The 15,228-nt window shown below is 39.3% G+C and overlaps 1 protein-coding gene across 1 annotated transcript; it reads right to left on the minus strand.

Annotated features, from left to right (window-relative positions):
* Positions 1-2,172: 2,172 nt before the first annotated feature.
* Positions 2,173-10,735, minus strand: CNEP1R1 (CTD nuclear envelope phosphatase 1 regulatory subunit 1). The gene is made up of 6 exons (XM_077831051.1): positions 10,555-10,735; positions 7,998-8,069; positions 5,878-5,951; positions 4,287-4,396; positions 4,127-4,181; positions 2,173-3,521 (listed from the first exon to the last, which is right to left on the minus strand). The coding sequence occupies exons 1-6, from the start codon at positions 10,733-10,735 to the stop codon at positions 3,480-3,482; spliced, it is 534 nt and encodes a 177-aa protein (XP_077687177.1). The 3' UTR covers positions 2,173-3,479.
* Positions 10,736-15,228: the final 4,493 nt, after the last annotated feature.

Consider the following 15,228-nt stretch of genomic DNA (forward strand, 5'->3'; position numbering starts at 1 on the left):
ATAGACAATGCTTCCTCAGCAAGAGAGCTTCTCCTGCCGACATAGCTACTGCTGCTCCAGGAGGTGGATTAACTATGCCAACAGGAGAGTTCTCTCCCATCAGCCTAGAGTATCTTCATTAAAGCACTACAGTAGTTAACACATTTCAAGGGCCATTCCAGGTGAAGTGGACCGTAGCGGTGTATCAGTAAACTCTTGTATGACCTCACACAGGAAAATGATAAACGACCAAAAAAACACTTTCGGCACTTTACAGCTGCACTGATGTAGCTGCGCTGCTCTAAGCCGATGGGCGAGCGCTCTCCCATCGACTTAACTACTCCAGTCCCCACGAGTGGCTCCAGCTATGTCAGCAGGAGAAGCTCTGCCACCAACATAGTGCTGTCCATACCAGTGCTTATGTCAGTGTAAGTTAGAGCTTGGTCTACACGACACAGCTTTTAGCGACATGGCTGTGTCGCAACGGCTGTGCCGCTAAAAGTCATGCGGTATAGCTGCTGTTTGTTGGCTCTCCCGCGGACAAAAAACTTCCACGTGCAACAAGTGGTGTTTGCTCTCCTGCCGACAAAGCGCTGTTCATACTGGCACTTGTCGTGGCAAAACTTTTGTCTGCGGGGGGAGGTTAATACGTTCAATTGCCAGTGTAGACATAGCCTTAGTCACTCAAGGGGGGTGATTTATTCACACCACCCCCAACTAATATAAATTATACAGACATAAGCTGTAGTGTAAACAAAGCCATAATCACCTGTGGATGAACACTTCACAAAGTGACCACTCTATATCTGACCTATCAGTCCTCATCCTCGACGGAAACCTTCACAGCACTTTCAAAAGATGAGCCTGGGAGCTAAATTCATAAATTTGCTAGATGCTCAAAATCATGAACTGAACCGAGACACTGGCTTCAACAATCTGTAACCCAACACTAACAACCCTCAAAACTGGCTCCTCCACTTCCTTTCCGTGCTTCCTTTCCGCACTCCCTCCCCATGACTGGATTGGTGTTAACAAGCCATTTTACCTTGAATGGCCCTTGAAATGTGCTAACTACTTATGCTAAACAATCTGTTCCACCTTGTATTTAGTGAGCTGTAGCTCACGAAAGCTTATGCTCAAATAAATTGGTTAGTCTCTAAGGTGCCACAAGTCCTCCTTTTCTTTTTGCGGATACAGACTAACACGGCTGCTACTCTGAAACCTTGTATTTAGCTGTGACATTTCCCAGACCTGAAGAGCTCTGTGTAACCTTGGCTATATCTACACTACAGCACTTACAGTGGCACAGGAGACGCTCTAAGCTCTCCTGACGACAGAGTTTAGAACGGTATAACTTAAATCACTCAATGACTTGTTCAGACTGCTCTGCATACCATACACTGAAATGCAAGTACAGTATTTATATTCCAGTCGATTTATTTTATAATTATATGGTAAAAATGAGAAAGTAAGACTTTTTCAGTAATAGTGTGCTGTGACACTTTTGTATTTTTACGTCTCATTTGGTAAGCAAGTAGTTTTGAAGTGAGATGACACTTGGGGGTACACAAGACAAATCAGACTACTGAAAGGGGTACACCATTCTGAAAAGGTTGAGAGCCACTGATTTAGGCATTCCAGGGAAGCTGGATGACCTGCAGATCATTAGTTCAAATCCAGCCAGTTTGGAAGTGACTAAAAGTAATTTCCGTCTGATGATGACTCAGGAGCCTACATGAATATGTTCACCAGGAACTGGACAAGGACCCACCATATCAACAAGTGGTCATATCACATTAATGTCTATGGCACCCTTGTTAGCACCCAAGTACATACTTAAGTGCTTATTGAATCTGGGGCCTTCCTGAGGCCTCAGAAAGGACAAAGATTGAATGGAGATAGAGACAATACCTGCTCTAGGCATGAGAAGGTGCCTGGAACAGGGTTGAGGTAGACTGGTGGATTATTGTAGAGGGACCATGGGCTGCAGCTTTCCATTCTGTCCGTATTTTGGTGACATCAATATCCAGCATTACAAACATGACATTTCACAAAAAAACAAAAGCCACAATACTTCCGTCACTGGAGTCTTCAGCTGTTCATAACTAAAGTACATAACTGTTCAGCTTTTGTCACTTCCCATCCTATATCTGCACATTTGTCAATTTATAATACAAAAAAACCCAAACATACTAACATATATAAAGTATTTATTTAATGCACATATTTACCTACAAAATTTACATCAGTTAAAAACAATGGAAGGACAGAAGTACAAAACCTTTAGGAGCAAAGGATTTTATTGCCTCAACTGAGCAAAAATTTAACATACATAAAAGTCAAACTATGCTCACTTTAAGAGGCAGCCTTGCTAATCTTATCTGTAGTGAGAGGTTACTGTGCCGGCAATAGCTTTTTGTTTTTATGCTGATGTATGCTCAATTAAATTACAAAAATCTGAAACAGGTAAAAAGGCACCTTGAACACTTAAAATTAAACTGTTATGATGATTCTAAATATTTCAAGGACTATTGTACTATGTATACACAACAGCCACACTTAGTTTCTCTGAACACTTTAGAGAGTTTTATTAATTTATTTTGTGGCACCGATCATATTTCCTTTATCAAATTATCTGAATCCAACGTTAAATATTTGCAATACTAGTTGCATGGCCAGATTATAACAGGATAAAATCCACTCTTAAAACAGTGTGATTATTGAATTCAGATACAGTGCAGAACTTTTATAATCTGAAAGTATATTTAAGAGTTTTTAAAATCTTAAAATAATTAAAACCAGGTTGTACTGTGAATTACATGAAAGCACTGAATTAAGGATAACCACAGTGAAAGTGGCCGAAGTACTGTACATAGACAGACAAGTGATACTTTAACATATTTGTAATATTCTTAAACATAATAAGACCTTTTTTCCCCACCATAGATTTCTCTTTTAAGTCTCTTTTGTTTGCGGATTCCAAAAATATTGTAACCAGGAATGAAAGAGACCACTGTAATTAATAAAAAGCTCTGGGAATGGCAGATAAGCATCCCTTTAAATACTGGTTCATGAGAACAAGAATTCACACAGCATGTATTACTCTTTGCTTAACATTGGCATTGATTTGCTATTTACAGTAGTTTGCAAAAAACACATTATAAGAAACAAACAAGGTTTGGTTTCCAAGTTTAACTTAGTAACCAATTAACATACTTCACTGCATGTTTTGCTCTACCTGAAGAACAAAAGTGACACTAATACTGAAAAAGAGGTAATCAAAAGTAGCAAAAGCATTGATAACATGAGGATAGTCAAAAGAGAATTTAGACAAATATGCCAGACGGTAATATTGCACACTTACGCTGTCAATTGTAAGTAAGACTCTCACTCCTAGGCAACTGAAAACCAGTCCTGTTTGACTTTTTGTGCCACACTACCTTGAGAAAAGGTCATTTTTGGTTTCCATGGCAGTGGACAGAGTCGAAGGAAGATCGTGATTATTGAACATGGGGCCTAGGTTTCAAAATTAGTTTTCCAGTCTGCAAAAGAAAAATTCAAGTTCAAACAAACCCTGAAATTTAACATAACATTCACTTTTGTAGTAAGGCTATCTGTGCTAATTTCTCTTTAGTCTGCAACAACAGGGGTGAGAACTAAGAGTTTGCATCCATGGAACCATTAAGTAACTTGTAGTTTCATATTTTAACCAAACATTATTTGTAAAAATGTAAATATGCACTCTTAGGCTGTCTACCCTTTAACAGCATGTAGAGTACAGGCACTACACACGTGCAACATGCTGCAGTAAAAGGCTCTGGCAACAGGGAACTGCCAGAGCTTCTCACTGCTGCATCCTCCCCACCAGGGCCTTTCCCTGCAGTAGAGAAAGCTCCACTATCAAGATACTATGCTGCTAAAAATAGCAGGATAGTATCTCACAGTACGTGGGAGGCACTGCTTAGGCAGTTCATGCAAGTAAGCCAGTCTACACACCTAAGCCTTGTCTCACCATCTACATTGCTATTTATACCCGTGCCAGCTGGGAATGCAATGTCTGTTCAGGAAGAGAGAGCAATTTCCTCTTTTTTGCATTTATTCCTGCCTTAAACATGTACATGTAGTCAGTGAGACTAGAGTCACTTACATCATCACAGGACATATTATACTCTGCCAAGACTGTTCGACATCGGGCTGCTATGCTGTGTGAATTTCGTCAAAGAAAAGTACTAAACAAAGATTTTATGTGGGCTGCAGTTACAGTAAGAATTACCTCAACTTTCACCTGACAAACTATCAAAGGATACATTGATGGTGCCACCACTCTTTTGTGTATGCCAGCAAAGAACAAGCCTATTAGAGTAATACAGCTAATTGTGAAGAATGGATGATTCCACAATGATGTGAAAAAGGACACCTAGGAGAGAAATAAAATTATCTTGAAGAAAAACTATTAAAAGATTCCGTGATTGAAGGGACATCATCAAGCTGGAGACCAAGTATTTCAAACCGGATGTTTAGGCCACTAATGTAAACTGGAATAGATCTCTTAAAAATTCCCCTGTTACTCAGAACTTACTACTCCTTTGTAACCCTGCTACTCTTTACAAGAAGTGCTTCTGCCAAACATCTTCCCAATGAATATCCCTTCTGTTTTCAGATATTTTGGAAGGTAACAGAGAAAATATTCTCCGATTTTCCTGGGAGAAGTCCCAATTAGAGCAGCTGCCCTACTAAGTGATATATACTGTTTAAGAAAAATAACCAAAGTAAAATTTTAGATCTGCTATGCATGACGTTATCCCTTTTAAAGTGGGGACAAAATAGAGTGATAACATCTGAAGAGAGTTTTTAAAACTGTGAGATCCGAGGGTATTTATTCTTCAGCTTCTGATTTGATAACATTTCTCATTGTAGTAGTGCTGTTTGAGTCTCTGCAATTAAGCTAAGTTTCTGTTTTAAAGTTCTATGGGAACAGTCTAAAATTAAAAAGTACTTTCCTGTTAATGACACAAAAATAATCAATTGTTCATCACTCATCTTGTATTTTTCTTTCCACTTCTGAATAAAATGTAATAGCTCTAGCTCAGTTTATTGCTAAGGTATAAAAATGAAAGTAAGTAAGGAATCCTTTACCAATTTTTCTTCAGTTTGGTGGTAAAGCGAATCTCCTATATTCCACTCAGAAGTTCTCTTGCACCATATAAAGTTCATTGAACAACTATACTTTCAGATTCAGTTTCACAGATACAATGTAGCCTAGAAGTCTGCCATCACTTCAATACAAGCCGCAAATTTCTGGTCTGAAATTTAGAATACCAAGCCTCAGGCCATTCCACCCACACAGTTTAGGAAAACATAAATTTGATCATCTTGGATATTCACGTTAAACAAAAACTTAAATGCATAGCTTGTGTATACATATCTAGGGTGACAAATTTTAAATTGTTCCACTGCTACAAAAAGTTATTTCAAAGAGAAAGGGGGAGATATTTCCAAAGTGCAGAGGTACATAAGAAAAAACGTTTAGGACTAATTAATTTGCTACTGTTCTCACAAGTTCAATTTTCTTGATCATGGATCAGTCTAGTTGAAGGTGGCCTCAGCAGACTATGCTCTATAGATGGACAGAATGAAGTTATTCTGGGAAAATCACCAGCTGTGGAATGCCTCAAAAATTCTTAGTTGCCCCTCAAAGTGTGATACCTGTGATGTAAATAATCCACTGAATTTGCTCTTTGTCACTAGTGTCTTGAATCAGTCAGAGAAATAACCTTGCTGTTAGCTTTTCACTCTTCAAGGCAGTCCACAACTCCTGACTACATACACTTTGTTTTTATTATCTAAATTACAAACATTATGAGACATTTAATATTTCAACATTAGAGTATAACTTACTTTCTGTGTCTCAGGATCTATTAACCAGTTCCAAGCACCCGTTGCTGTGCAGACTGATACCACTATAAGAATCACTGATGAAAAATAAAGGTCATAAGCAACACATCTGGTTTATATTTATTAGAAAGTATTTAAGGTCTCATGAAAAGCTTTGAAAGAGATTACATTCTATTTTATTTCCCCTCTCCATTCTTGATTTATAAGAATGTCCAAAGAAGAGCGAGATTTATTTGAAGAGTTCTACCCGCATATCACGTTTGTTTCTCATCTGGACTCCCACCTTTCTATATATGCAGTCAAAGTGGAAGGAGATAAAAAAACGTTTTACCGTTTAAAACAATGCAACCCTTTCAAGATTCTATCAGCCTCCTAGAGAGGACAAAAAAATAGTACCAGATAGTGTTTTGTTAAGTAAAGACATGCGGGGGCGGGGGTGGGGGGGAGATATAAGAGGTTTCTACTAGATACACTGATTTAGAAACATTAGTCAGAAAATTGAGGAAAAGTAGTACACAATATCTTTCTTGAGCAATACACTAAAAACCCACGCAGTATTCTGCACGTAACTTCCAAGGACCAATAACACTAAAGTGCCAGTCCTGCAAGCTGCTCTGCGAGGAGGCAGGCAGCCTCGCCAACTCTTTCAATTTCATTGCAAGTGTAGCAGTACTCCAGCTCTGGGAGGCAAGTGATTATGTGAGAACCTCAGCTTTTATTACAATAAAGTTTTATTTCCAACCCTCCACTCATAGTTGTGGATAAAAGCCTGAAAGACATGAACAGTGCACATTCTCAAGGTTCAAACCTCATTGCTTGTAAAGCAGACTCGTGATGTCTTATTTTGGGGGCTGGTAATACTGATAAAATAAAAACGGTCCAGTTAGGAGCTGGAATTTGCACATTCGAAGGGGAATTTAAAAGGTTTGTATGCCATATAAAATGAAAGGTATTTCTCCAGTTTCACATAGAAAGATAGTAAAGATCTACCTATATCAATACCAGTTTTCCAGGAATAAAGTAGTTATTATACAGATAACAGAATTATGAAGTCACTAGATGCCACATCCAGTGTTTATTTAAAACTTCTTCATGAGTGTTCTTTAAGTCAGTAAAACTTTAGCCTGCATTTAAATATATTTGAACAAGTTTGGAAGAGATTGCCAACAGTTGGAAAGTGAACACACCCATTAAAAAAATAAACTATAGGACCAGTGAACTTAATATATTGATTTTGGGGGAAACTTTGGAAAATATACTAAGGAATAGGAGAAAGCTATTGATAAACAAATGGTTTTAAGTTATCATGGTGAAAAATAGCCCAACTTGGAAACCAAACCCCCTATATACAATCACAAAATAGATACAAGAATGAAAAAAGGTAGTGCAGACTATGCCTACACTAGAGCGCTTACAGTGGCAAAGCTGTACCTATGCAGCTGCACGCCTATAAGATCTCTCATGTAGCCACTCTATGCTGACAGAAGAGAGTCCTCCTGTTGAGGTAATTAAACCACCCCCAAAGAGCAGCAGTAGTTACGTTGGAGGGATCTCTCCCGCTGACACAGCACATGCATACTACCACTTACGCCAGTGAAACTTATGTCACTCATGGGGGAGGGAGGGTGTCACACTCCTGAGCGACATACGTTTTGCTGACATAAGTGGTAGTGTAGATATGGCCTTAATCACAAAGCCTCAATATGCCTCGAACTTGTCCTGAAGAATTCCTTTTAAAAAGACTAATTCAGTCCTGGCCTTCTTTGCTGAGACTGCCTATAAGATCATCATCATACTGATTACACTTCTAGCTTTGTTGTTCTTGCCAATATCTACTTTTGAATAGCAACTGTGCAAATGTTATAAGCGTTTTGTGCACATAGTATAGTTGCAACAACATAAATTCATTATTTTACTTTTGCTATTTTTTGTAAAATTTGTGTATGTGTGGTACCTTCAAATATTTAAAAGATTTTTAGGCTCAGATACAAAGTATATACAGTAAGATTTTTAAAGCACAGGTTTGTTTTTGTAAACACAAATCCATAGGCATATACATGGGTAAATGCCAAATGAAGTATTAAAGAGTTAATCCAACTTCTCCTTTAAAATATTAAGCTTACTTCTCCAACGTCCTGTAGCTGGTTGCAAACATGCAATATATTCAGTAAGTCTTCTTTCAAAAGCCTTGAGATCTGAGGAAAAGACAGACAGAGATCTAATAAGTCTTGGTCTATTAGTTGACCTTTAATAGTTAATGCCTCAGATTCTGTTCTGTTCCTTATGCCCTGTGCAGCTCAGACTCATAACTTGCAAAGGAAAGCTGTAATGCACTGACGATGTAGTGATCAAAAATCACTTGCGTCTCAGATTAAGCAATAGTTAACGGAAAGATGCTTAGCACTGCATCTCAGCATATTAGCTTTAGAATTTACCACACTTTTTGGTTAAGCTCCCCACCAAGAAGGAATATATTAAGTGACAGGTATTTCCATATACAGAAGAGATTAGAATACCTTGACATGGTATCCCTTTGTTAATCTAAATGCAAGCCAGTAATATTAATAGATTAAAATACTCTAAAACAAGGTATATTTTGAAATGTAAAATGTGTCAGAAAACCTTGTTACACTCCATGGTCTGTGTTAATGATAGATAGAGTTTGGTATTTTGTTTGTGATTAGAATGACACTATCACCATAACTCACTACAAAAATTCTTACCTCAGTTGGCATCATTTGAGATTTTTATAGTCCTTTCAGTTTCAATAATCTATTTTTTTACATGCCACTCATCTTGGAAAATGAAAATACAATAATAAATTATTTAAGTTTTAGCCAGCTTTAGAATCTGACTCATGAAATAGCATGTTTGGTTTGCAACATTACAGGGGAACTATTTAACATGAAGAGAAGTCTACTTTAGAAATATTTTCAGATAAAAAAAAAAAAAAAGAGTCAACTGTTAATTTTAACGTCTGTGAAGATTTCCTTTTCCAGCAGAGAAGTTTTGGGCCTAAAACTGTCCCACTAATTTATTGTTTGAAGTTTGATATTTTTTATTAATAAAAGGTATATATACTTCAAATGTAAGCTGGCTTCAAGTAACAACTACTATTCTTTGAAAGAATTTCATGTTGTATTAGAATGTCAAGTTCTAATAAAGGTGACAATGCAAAAACTACAAGAAAAATACCTTCATTAAAATGCATGCCTGTTACTGAAGTATGTACTTACTCTAAAATATACGCAGAGATTATTTCAATGTTTATCAACTGGAAAAAATGTAACTACTTTGTTAACCAATAGAAAGCATTTGTAAATTAGATATGATTTTTAGTGTTTTAAATGAAGCGAATATAAAAAAATAAAGGCTTGAGCTACATTTTATAAGTCTTGGAAGCCCAAATTAAGGACCTCTTTCAAAAAAAGGATGGGTTTGGTCTTTAAAAATGCGTGTCTACCAGTTCTAACCAAAGGGATAATTCTGATATTTACAGTGTTAGAATAAGTGTTGACAGTCACCTCAGTATTCCCATAATTTCTAATATGTCTGCTAATGTATCTACATCTTGTTTGTTTTATATATGACATTTACTAATCTATCTAATCTTGAAGTACTGGTGTATTATTAAAATATTCTCCTGTATTGATTTTTTTTGAAGAAAGCAGTTTTAAATTCCTTTTTAATATCCTTTGCTACAAATCTGCACCAAAACTTAAAACAAGGCTCTGTTTTAGCAAATAAGAAAGTGAAGCTCAGTGAGCTGTATTTTTCCTGAAGAAAAGAATTCCTTGGTTAGATTATTACATCTCAATGTATTTGAGATATAGAATGCAATTAAAGAATTACAGCTGTGTTGAATACATAGCTTACATTGAAAAAGGAAAGGAATTAGTGAATATTCTATGACAAGTTTCCAACTTGTACAGCAAATCTCTTATCAACGCAGAAAAAACAGACTTAATAGACCACACTGTAAAAGCCAGGCTCGGTCATGAAACAACCAAACCAAAGAAAGATGACAAAAAGGAAGTTTTGCAAACTACTGGAGATCTTTTAGTCTGTTCCCGGTGGAGAAAGCCGATGCACGCACTCTCGTTCAAATAACTTGGCTCAGTTAAGAGTTAAAACTTTCCCCTTTTGCAACCGAATCCACTTTCTATCGTTGTTCCAAGCGCCGCTTGCAGAACAGGAACATGCCCCTTCTCCATCAATAAGTGAGCAAACAAAACATTAATCCACGACTCACCGGCTCCTCGCCTTTGAGCCATCCCCCAGGGCGTGAGGCTGTGGGCACCAGGGACCTTGTCCTGGGGCAGGTCTGCACAGCGCACCTCTGGCCCTACAGAAAACCGGGACCCCCCAGGGGAGGGGCGCCGCTCACTCCCGTTCCCCGCCCCGCACACCCTTCGCTGGCTCCCGCTGTCACTGGGCCACAGGACGCAGAACGTCCCTCCCCACTCCGGGGCGGAGGTGGGGTGGCCTCGCAGTCCCCCAGCTGCTATTGGCCAGCGCCCTCTGACGCCTCCCGCTGCAGGGGCCGGAGTCGTGGGTCAGAGGCAGGAGTCCGCTCTGGGGCGCGGGAGCCGCACAGACAAGCTCCCCCGCGGCCCCCCCCCAGGAAAGGAGGAAGGGTCACTGGGCCCGGGGGGGCGGGGACCCCGCGACCCCAATTACCTTCTGCCTGCTCCAGCGAATTCATGGCGGGTGGGGGAGGGCGGTCACCACGCACGGCCGCCCCCTCCTCAGCGTCTAGAAGCTGCTCGCATCGCAGCCTAGAGAGCCGGCTCCTACTCCCACCCTGCGCCCCTTCCGCAGTCCCCCATCCCCCACAACAACGCCGCACCTCATTGGGCATCCCCTCCGGGTCGCACCCCTCCCTAGCAAACCCCATCCCCATTGGCTGGGAAGGGAAGGGGCGTGGCTGCAGGAGGAAAGATTCCAAAAAGGGCTGGGGGTAGGACCGGCTCGTGGCAGCGCTGTAGCGTTGGACAAGAGTGGCGCGCGATGGAGCTGCGGGCGGGAGCCCGGCCGAGCAAACTGTGCGGCTGTTGCCTCTTTTTTGTATGTGTCACAGCCCTGAGGGCATCGGTCTCCACGTGCAAAACTAGAGCGAGGAGGAGAGGCCAGATCTAAAGGCCATTTGGAATCAATGAAAAGACTCCTTGGTCTCTTACACTTATAGTCCTAGGGACAGTTCTGCAATTCTTTCAGACTCTTCCCCTAAAAATGTGTGCTGGATAATTTCCCATTTCAATAAATGTATATCCTTAATGTTAAGTACTGTAAATTCCTGCATTGGGTTGTGTGTGTGGGGGGGGAGGAAATACATTTTAAACCAAATATTTATTATATGTTAATCAAAAAACTAAATCTTTATGAACTATTCTCGGATGTGGAATATAAAAGGCCAGAAGAATAATTGCTTGGGTTGGAGGTTGCAGCTGCAAACAAATGTGAGAAATTCTCCCATAGTTCTTTGTTTCTGTATTTAATACCTCTCTTTTCTGTCCTGCAATCTGGTCCACATGACAAGTCAGTCACTATAGCTGGGGGTTAGATTAGATGATCCCTGTGGTCCCTTCTAACCGTATGATTCTGTGAACACCTATTATATTGGCACACTGACTGTATGTTTAATAGGTTCCTGTTTAAATATGTAGTCCAAAAAGCGATATAACTTATTTTGGTAACTTTATTTTACCATCAAACCTCAGTCTTGTTTTAGTGTTGCAAGTAGGTTTGATTAGTCACGAGGATTAATGAGTTGATGTCAGCCTTCAATATATGTAATAAAAATAACAAAGTTGAAGTGCCCCCTTTGAGTAATGTCAAAACTCCACAGCGAGAGCCTAGTTTTCAGGATCATTTGAAATTATGTTTAGTTTACAAAGAAGACGCTTTCAACACACAGCAGGGATCAGAGCAACTTACATGTGCCTGTACAACCATGTAAAGTAGTGGCCTGTGCAATGACTAGGGAATGCAAAACAAAAACCAAACTCCCTGTATTTTATATGTATGGATTTGATGTTTTCAAAGCCAACAAGGTGGAAATTCACACAGATTTATTCCTTTTCTGTCTCCCATCTGCTTGTGAAAGATATTAATCATTGTCAGGAATAGCAAAGTGTCTGGACCACATCTACCGTTCCAAAGAAGCATGCTACTACGGACCCAAAAAGCCAGCCTCATGGTTTTGACCTGCCAGGCAGACTTTGGACCACATTGAACTGCATCCGAATAAACCATGGAAGATGAAACTACTTGTGGAAAATCAAAGACTCCCTTTCATGCAATTGCGATGAGAACATCCAACCCATCCAATCATAATGCAGTGCCCCAAAATGTGGATTCAAAGGTGAATTGGGTGAAACCCATGACATCACAGAGGAGGCCTTGAAATGGTTTATGGATATACAACTGCATCTATAGAATGATGTTCTGCAGATGCTGCCGTATGCTTGGGAGAGAGGACAAGCATCTGAAGAGTAGAGAAATTATAAAAATGCTTGGCTGCTACCTCTACACTATCATGAAAGATGCCTGAGTTTAATCTGGATTACTTGTTTGCTCTTTAAATGTAACACTCAGAAGATGGCTTTTGTTGATTTCTGCTTAGAAAAGACAGTGGCCAACAGCAACTTTTAAAGTTTACATTTTCCTAGGGCTGGGAGTCTCTCTTGAACTATTAGTGGTCAGCTCTCATGGCCTCCTCTGACTTTATTAAAATTGTTGCTGCTCCTACAAAAATGTTGGTGCTTGGCCTAATCCCTTTCTCCCATACATACAGCAAAGTTTTCTAGTTAGTGCCACATTTTCCTTGGACCAGTTCAGAAGGTGAGATCTCTAAACCATGCCACATACATCTAAAATAGCATTACCTGCTTTGTCTTTAGTTCCATAATAATGGGGTTGGAGTGGTGTCCTGTATTAGTCAAAGGGAGAAAGTTGGGTACCTAGAAGGTAAAGGGGAGCCCCTACAGATGCAGATTCAACATAGGGAGAAGTGAGTGCTTAGTGAATGAAGGGTGTTCCCCATCCTGACTATGCCCTAAGAGTAGATTATGGGGCTGGAAGGTAGAAGAGAAGACTGCTTTGCACTGTCCTTAATTTTCTGATATTGAGAAAGGAGAAGAGATGGATGCTGTTGTTGCAGAGTCCTGTGAGATACACAAATGTCAAATATGACATGAATATATTGTTGATAACTATAGGTTGATTCTTCTGGTCTTTAAATCAGAAAATAAATACTCTTTCCTCACTAAAGACAAGTAAGGCTAAAAAATGTACCTTTGTTTACTCCACCTCTGTTTGTCCCGAATAGAAGACCAACAATAACTCCTTAAACTTGTGAGACACATTGTCTAAGGTCTACACAGGGAAATTGACTGGAAATTTTTGACATCTCTCTATCTATGATTAATTATCTTGTTCCTTCACTACTGTATAATGTCTCTTCTGTTTTAAGCCCTGAAGGATGTGAAATGAAAACCATGAGATATAATCAAGGAATGTATGGACTATGTCCACTAAATTTAGAGGAACTGTAAAAGATTTTTGTTTTTCTAAATGATTGTTAGATTCTAGAAGTGATATAAATTGTGTGGAATGAGAATGAAAAAGAATATTGAAAGATATAAGCACCTACTCTGTGTATGCATTTAAAATATTAAAATAAATTACTTAAAGGGGACATTCCAATTAATAGTCTGGGTTAATTCAGAAAGACAGTAATTGAAATAAAAAAAAAAATAAAAAGCCTCCGAAAAGAAAAGGATAAAAGACACGTGTTATACACCATTGCCATCTACTGGATATCAAGGTAAGTAGCATAGAAACTGAGGGAGCAGAAAAGTGAGAGTCTGACAAATGTCCAGTACAAAATAAGTGACTTGCTCTCCTCCAATTAAAACTGAAACAGTGGAACCTCAATGTGGAACTTCAGAGTTTGCTGAACCCATCAAAGAAGCTGCAGAACCCTGTAGTGCTATTGGATGCTTATATCAGCCAATAGTCTTTCCATTCTCTTAAGGTTACCAGGATTAAGAAGAAACTTTGTTTCAGAGATTGTATTTCTCTGTGTTCTTTAATGTAAGTAACTGAAAGTTATCTTGCTGCATCTGCAGTCTTTCTGTTGATGCCCCAAGGAACTATATTTTGGGATTTTAACAATGTATTGTTATGTTATATTGTTAAAATATGTTAAACAATGTTTAACAATAAGAACGGCCATACTGGGTCAGACCAAAGGTCCACCAAGCCCAGTATCCTGTCCTCTGACAGTGGCCAATGGCAGGTGCCCCAAAGGAAATCAACAGACAGATTATCATCAAATGATCCATGCCCTGTCACCCAATCCCAGCTTCTGGCAAACAGAGGCTAGGGACACCATTCCTGCCCATCCTGGTGAATAGCCATTGATGGACCTATCATCATGAATCTATCTAGCTCCTTTTGAACCCCATTATAGTATTGGCCTTCACAACACCCTCTGGCAAGGAGTTCCAGAGGTTGACAGTGCGTTGCATGAAAAAATATTTTCTTGTGTTTGTTTTAAATTAATTTCATTTGGTGGCCCATTGTTCTTGTATTATGAGAGTATATATATGTTTCTCCTGGTATATCCAAGTAAATTGGCTTACGAGAACCTCAAAGAAAACTTTTTCTAAACTATTTCTTTTGATGCTTTAAACTAGTACCCTTCAAAGCAAACACTAGAAATAACAGGGACACCATTCATAAGAGTGCCTTAAGACCAACTACGTTTTTACTCCTCGGCAAATTACTTGAAGTATGATAAATGTATTATTAGAAATACTAAAGAATCAATAACTGATGATTTTAAGTAAACGTAATAAGAAATCTTGGTGATTTTTATTGTTCTATGGTATAACTGCTTGTGCTTGATCTCAATGCCATCTATGTCCATTGCCTTCAAGATAGTGTGTGGTAGGCTAATATCCAAACTTAATCTATTAAACTGTTGATTATATACCTCAGAGGTGCTTAGGCTCCTAACTTCCATTGTAATCAGGACACTTACCCAGATCCTCAAAGGTATTTAGGCTACTAACTTCCATTTAAATCAATGGAAGTTAGGAGCCTAAATACCTTTGAGGATCTGGATAAGTGTCCTGATTTGACATAGAAACTACATAGAAACCAGGACATCACAGAGGGGATGGGAAGAGATGGGAGGGGAGGTCCCTCACAGTAACCAGGACCACAAAGGGATGGGGGTTGGGGGGGGAGATAGGTGACTGAGGGGTATCCCATGGTACCCAGGGCTCTACAGAGTGGAATGGGGAGATGAGTTGCCTTGAACCCAACTGGGTGAGGAGAGGTGCT

The sequence above is a fragment of the Eretmochelys imbricata genome, chromosome 12 (genome assembly GCF_965152235.1).
Source record: "Eretmochelys imbricata isolate rEreImb1 chromosome 12, rEreImb1.hap1, whole genome shotgun sequence".
In the NCBI taxonomy this organism is placed as follows: Eukaryota; Metazoa; Chordata; order Testudines; family Cheloniidae; genus Eretmochelys; species Eretmochelys imbricata.